Raw genomic sequence first — 7,111 nt, 5'->3', positions numbered from 1 at the left:
TATCATTTTATCAAATAATTATAACCGTATTTAACTGTAACCGCTTTAACCGTAATCATATTTAACCGTAACCAATTAAATATTTATTAAATTATTTTAGTTAAAGTTTAACGATATTTCTAACCTAACTGGTGGTTAATCAACCGTAACTAAGATATTTGTAACCGTGGTCATGCCTACTTACATCACCTTCCCCATTAGTCTATTCTGGAATGTTAGTTTCTTAATTATATATATTAGAAATATATATAATTAGAAAATTATCTTTCCATCTACGGTGTCTACTACGCATTCATCTAAACAATGTTATCATTACTTTTATTTTGGCAAATAATGGAAGGCGAGTGTAGGAAGTAATGGTAACATTAGGGGAGCCAGTGGTGTTTAAGTAATGGTAATAATAGTCACTTATGATATTATTAAACAAAAGGAATTAGTAAATTTGGACGATTACCTCATTTTCTCTCTTTTGGCTCATGAACTGTCTTCAACATCCTAGCTGTCACAACGAAGGTGAAGTTGGCTCTCACACGTGCATCTCACATGTGCCGGCTTATCGCCATTCAAATTATTGTGACGCCGAAGTAGAATATCTAGAGGTCTCTTGACTCTGACATTTAGGATTTAGATTAAATCACTGTCGTTTTCAACCGCACACCTCTTTAACTTCGCTTGGAGTCATTGTCTGCTTGACAATAGTTAAGTGCTTTGTTCTTTACAGAGCTATGTGCCAAGAAAAGTAATGTTTTTACTCACAAAATGAGGACATACTAATTGAGTTGAACTTGTGAGATCCTCACATGCCTTATCATAATCTGAGGGACAATTGCGTTGTGTTTTCCTCCTGCCTTTACTCTATATATTGTTATAAGTAGTATTTACAAATATATTTGTAACTGGGTATGAAAATTATTTCTGTAATTGAATATCGAGGGACATAACAACTAAAAATGATTTTAGTAAAGATTTACCGTTTGTACTCTATGACTCTCTCTCTCTCCTTCTAAGCAACCATGAGAAATGTCAAAGCAATTTCTACGGCAAAACATGAACCTCTATAAAAACGATTTTTTAAAGATACTGTTTGTACTCTATGACTCTATCTCTCTCCTTCTCCTTGCTTAAACCCAAAAAGGGATCTCGACGACATCGTTTTATTGATACTGAAACTGTGTACGCCACCACATGAGGTAAACGATCAAGGGGAGAGTAATCGTGGTTGCAATGGAGAGGTGGTTGTTGAAAGCCATTTAGAGAAGATGAATTTATAACGAAAAACCTTGGAAAGAGTAAGAGGTCTGATCTTAATTATTAAGGAGAACTCAAATTATAGAAGCTTAATCGTTGTTGGCTTACGCTTAAATTTAGGTATGTGTTGTTTTCAAATGATTCTAGAGAAGCAGACATGGCAACTCCAGAGAAAATATTAAAAAGCTGATGTGGACACAAGAAGAAGCCTCAAATTGTCTCTTTTATTAGTAGTAATATCATAATTAGCAAGTCGTATAAAGGAGAGACGTTGGCATTTCCTCTCACAGAGAGACGAAACTGACCTTCAGATCTTTTGAATATATCCAGTTAAGGCTCTTCACTAGTCCTGGGCGTTCGGGTATTCGGTTCGGTTCCGGATATATCCATTCGGTTCCGGGTAGTTCGGATATAGAGGTTTAGGATCCATTCGGTTAATTTACTATTTCGGTTCGGGTTTGGTTCGGTTTCGGTTATTTTCGGTTCGGTTCCGGATATCCAAAACAGTGTAATATATTTTTAAAAAAATATTATTTAAATAAAACTTATTATAATTTAACAAATATATCTAAAAACTTCCAAATATTTGGTTTATTTAAAATATTTTGGTATTTTGGTCTAAATATATATGATATTGGTGTGGTTTTTTAGTTTAATTTTATTACGTTATATATTTTAACATGTATTAGAATGACAAAACTTCAACGTGGTGCAGTGGTCACTTTGCACGGTCAAGTTTGCAGGGGACTCAAGTTCGATTCTTGGCTAAAACATAATTTTTATATGAGTTCGGTTTGATTCGGATAACTGAATGGATATCGGTTCGGTTCGGTTAATAACCGATATCCATAGATAATTAAAACACTATCCAATCGGTTATTATCTACTAACCATACTCGAACCGGAACCGAAATTTCGGTTCGGTTTCGGTTCGGTCCGTTCGGTTCCGGTTATTTGCCCAGGACTACTCTTCACCTTCGGGTGGATGTTAACTAAATTTATTTTTATGAGTTTATCAAAAATAGTTTAAAACACAATAATAAACTTTCACATCTCAAAATTATATAATTACATCTTCTTTGGCAAAGTTAGAGGTTACTTGTTCAAGTGATAGCGCTTGGGAGGGGACTATATAAAATGCTCTGGTCCCTAGCCCGAGATAATGTACGGGTCTTGGCCCAGAACCTCTTAGTAATTTAAAAGAAAAATATATATATATATATATATATAATTACAAGTAGGGGTTGAAAGAGTGAACATAAATTAACACTGAGTCATATAACTATTTGCAGGTGAGAAAGTGAAGTTAAGGTCATTTCTATAATCCGTGTTTCAAGGACTATGTTATCTTCGAAATTATATTTACAGTGTCGAAAACTCCAAATTAGATTTGTTACACATGGTGAACAACTTATGTTTACCTCTAATTAGAAATGGTGAATAGTGAATACCTAAAGCTATTTAAACAAAAAAAAAAAAAAAAACACGAAAAAGNCACGTAAAAGACCCTCCAGGTATGCAGAGCATCCATGTTGTAGTGAATTTTTTAACAGTCATGTATATTTTCTCTTTTTATGCTACAAAACTCATGTGCTCTATTAATATATATATATATATATATATATATATAATAACTAATGGTCCTTTGTTTGTTGTTTCATCTTTTTATCTGTATCATTAAGCTTCGCCGGGAGAAGTTTCCTAACTGAACCTATAATTAAAAGGTTGTTGACAATTGTGAACCTATTAGTTTTAAGTTGATTAAATTGTGTGTTGTTTCATTGTTTGGTGGGAATCGTCTTTATGTGTATGTGGGGTTTGGAAAACTCATGATCTACGTCGTATCTTCAAAACTCTACTATATTATGTTGTCCTTTACATTTGCAGTTCTCTACCAGTTACTGTTTTAATTGATAATTATTTGATTTTATGTATGAGCACCAGAACAACATAGACTTTAACACTCTTTAAATCACAGAGCATTTGATAAAGATGATTATCATGTAGTCAAAAAACAAAAAAAAAAACAAAAAATAGGACCAACTTAATCAACTTAAAATCTCAGTAGTCAAACATACCGGGCGTAGTGTTAATCAAAATTAATAAGTTCGGCTTAAATAAGGTCCAGAATGTTAATCTGATATATCCCCTTTTATGGCTTGTGGTTATTTAGTTTTGGGCTGGTAAATTTAATGGGCCCATGAACTGTCAGATAGCCCAACACAGATGATATGGTCATAGCTACGCTGCGCCATTATATTGCAAATGTCACCAATCAAGGCAAGCAAATAAAAAATTATACTACGACCCCTCAATCTGTTGCGTTTCACTTGATGTGTCCAATGGTGTGAATCCTCTGTATTTTACTTAAACATGTACCCAAAAAAAAGAAGGGTGGAGTGAAACTGTGGTATATCATCAGTTCATCACTATATGTATATGCTATGACGATTAATATCCAAAAAAGAAAAGAAGAAAAAAGTCTACCGACGTCCGTACACGACTTATCTAAAATACGTAACACATAAATAATAAATCATATTTATTCATAATTTGGAATTAGGAAAGGATCCATATAGCATATTCGTTAGGAGTTAGGACCATATAATAAAACTAAGCAACGTGGCCAGAGATGATGACATGATAATTCATGTTTGTACATCTTCGCACGTTCCGATCCATCAGATTGATTACTTGTTCTACTCTTTCTCGTCTTACTCACTTGTTCATTGTTAGACACGTGCCCCCATCCATTGTGGGATATATATATTCTCGCCGTTGATAACGAAACATTTGACACATTTTCAGATATTTTTCTTTTGCCTAGAATAATTTCATGAAAAATAGAAAGCTCAGTATAACTAATTAAAGCAATGCAATTAATTGGAAATGGGGAAATGGCGTTGAGTATTTTAACATATACCTGTAATAAAACTGATTTTTTTTTTTCTATTTTTGTTTTTAGCAAAAAAAAAACAGACTAATATTAGATACTAGTAAATGGACTTGTGGCATGGCTAGTTGAAACACGGATTTCCACCACGTTAAGATTTTAATGTCGACCAAAAAAATACATTATAGTAAAGTCTAATAGGACAACGATTTATGTAGGATGATGGTACCATATCACTCGTTTGTGGTATCTGAGGCTTCTTGCTCTATATCTCACTGAGTCACTGGCCGACGTTGAAACTGAGAATAATATATGGACCCCTTTCTTTTTTTCTTTTTTTTCTTTTGTATTTACAATTACTTTAGTAGATATTGTGTTTCATTTTATATCTTATACGCAAAGTTCTATACTGTGTTGCAAACTTAATGAACATCCCAATGTATATAATTTCTTCAAATCGGCAAAAATTATCTGCTAATTACTGTCTTAACTCTTAACGATCAGAATTATTTGGCCTATGATCAATAAAATGTTCATACACAGACATACAAATCCACGGACGACACTATATATCTTAAAACTTTCGTTTAAATCATCTCATATTTTCATTTACTTTCTTGGGTCCAGTTCTTTAAGGTTACGAAAACCGTATAACTAAAAAATCCAAGCATTGACTTTATAATTGTTCTTTGTTAAATAATACTACCAAAAAGATAAAGAAATCTGCAAGCAAAACTCACAAAAAGTATATAAGATATTTTATGAATTAAATATAAAAAGGGAAATGAAGTAACTTGAGGCGATGGCTAACGGAGATGTATAAAAGTATAAACACACCTGAAAACGTCCACCGAACTCTTCAATATTAATCAACTCTTCTTCACCAAACTTTACCTCTTTCAAACATTAAAGATGAAACTTCTTGGTCTCTTTCTTTGTTTTACTCTCTTGTTCCTTTGTCCGTTCATATCTCAAGCTGATGAGCCGGAACTTAAACGCGAGCCACCTCGTCCCATCGTCTTCGTCCCTCATGACCGCTCCAAATCCGATCCACAACAGGTTCTTTGATTAAATGATCTCTTTCTCTATGTGTTTTTTTCTTTTCACAACTCACAAGTGATCCCCTGTGTTATAAATATAATTCTTCATATTTTCATCTTCCATTTGTTATGGAATATGAGATATACTGATGTAGAGTATAGTCCTTAATTAAGGACAATGTATTTGTATTCAGGTAGACTGAATGATGGATATATTCCTTATATTTCCTTGATTATGTTCTTAAATCTATCACATATTTATGTTACATTCTGTGACTAATCTACATATATATCATATATATGATAAATTAAAGGTGCACGTATCATTGGCGGGTAAGGACCACATGAGAGTAACATTCATAACGGAAGACAAGAAGGTGGATTCGGTGGTGGAATACGGTAAACAACCAGGAAAGTACGTCGGAAAAGCCACCGGAGAAAGCACTTCCTACACATACTTTTTCTACAAATCCGGAAAAATCCACCACGTCAAGATCGGACCTCTCCAATCCAACACCATTTACTACTACCGTTGTGGTGGCAACGGTCCTGAATTTTCTTTTAAGACTCCTCCGTCAACTTTTCCGGTCGAGTTCGCAATCGTAGGTAAATTACTTCAATGACTCTAACGCACAAAACACTCAATCCATGACAAGTTGGGTTGGATCCGAATATTTTCACGCAACTATTCTATATGTTGGGTTCTGGTTCAAACGAGTTAATTAAGGACGTACCAAATTTTCATGTCAAATTAATGAAATATGTTTTTTTTTTTAAATTGAAATATTGAAGGGGACCTAGGCCAAACCGGATGGACAGATGCAACATTATCTCAGATAAAGAAGCAAGACTACGACGTCTTTCTACTTCCTGGCGACCTCTCCTACGCTGACACTCACCAGCCACTTTGGGACTCTTTTGGTCGCTTGGTGGAGCCACTCGCGAGCAAGCGTCCTTGGATGGTTACTGAAGGAAACCACGAGATCGAATTCTTCCCAATCATTGAACACACAACCTTCAAGTCATACAATGCCCGGTGGAAAATGCCTTACACCGAGAGCCTCTCTGAGTCCAACCTGTACTACTCTTTTGACGTGGCTGGTGTCCACACGGTTATGCTCGGTTCTTACACCGACTTTGACTCTGATTCCGATCAGTATCAATGGCTCCAGGCCGATCTAGCAAAGGTTAGTTTGTAGATAATGCAACTTTAGTTGGACAAAAGCGTAACACATAATCATTTCATCCCTTTCACATTCAAAAATGATCTTCTGAAGTTAAAAAAAAAAAAACACATACGGCTTTCGAATTCTTTGTAAAAATCTTTTGTTTATTGGTAAATAAACTTGACATGTAAAAGAAAGCCGAAAGATTTTGTAACACAATAAGGGATAAACCATATTTATAATATGTTACGTAATTAATAGTTCAAAATCTCTATCAATTCTTGACAATTGGGTTGTTTCTGTTTTTGTATTGTAAAAAGGTTGACCGTAAAATGACGCCGTGGGTGGTGGTATTGCTGCACGCCCCGTGGTACAACACGAACGAGGCACATGAAGGTGAAGGAGAGAGCATGAGGGAAGCTATGGAGTCTTTGCTCTATAGTGCTCGAGTCGACGTCGTCTTTGCCGGCCATGTTCATGCCTACGAACGTTTTGTAAGTCCTCAATCTTCGTTAATCTCTTTATATTATTTTTCTATTTTGAGACTTCATTAAGTCATTGTTACTGTACCATTTAAGGGTTAATTGATGTCGAATTGTGATTAATGCAGAAACGTGTATATAACAACAAGGCCGACCCATGTGGGCCTATATACATCACCATCGGTGACGGAGGCAACCGAGAAGGCCTTGCATTATCGTAAGTCACCTCTCATTATATATCTAAATATAGTTTCATACTTCCTCACCAAGTCAAAGGTTTTT

General features: G+C 34.8%; 1 protein-coding gene across 2 annotated transcripts in view; it reads left to right on the top strand.

Annotated features, from left to right (window-relative positions):
• LOC104711834 (purple acid phosphatase 22-like) overlaps positions 4,945-7,111 on the top strand; it is a 9,516-nt gene continuing 7,349 nt past the window's right edge. Inside the window, exons 1-5 of one of the 2 annotated variants that reach the window (XM_010428605.2) lie at positions 4,948-5,200; positions 5,496-5,787; positions 5,974-6,368; positions 6,668-6,841; positions 6,958-7,086. In XM_010428605.2, coding sequence (XP_010426907.1) covers positions 5,054-5,200; positions 5,496-5,787; positions 5,974-6,368; positions 6,668-6,841; positions 6,958-7,050 — 1,101 coding nt within the window. In that variant the 5' untranslated portion in view covers positions 4,948-5,053 and the 3' untranslated portion in view covers positions 7,051-7,086. Of the gene's footprint in view, positions 5,201-5,495; positions 5,788-5,973; positions 6,369-6,667; positions 6,842-6,957; positions 7,087-7,111 lie in introns of those variants that run through there. The other variant, XM_010428604.2, reaches the window with a different exon arrangement.

Source organism: Camelina sativa, chromosome 9 (genome assembly GCF_000633955.1).
Source record: "Camelina sativa cultivar DH55 chromosome 9, Cs, whole genome shotgun sequence".
Taxonomy (NCBI): domain Eukaryota; kingdom Viridiplantae; phylum Streptophyta; class Magnoliopsida; order Brassicales; family Brassicaceae; genus Camelina; species Camelina sativa.
This window is presented reverse-complemented; position numbering and strand designations above follow the sequence as displayed.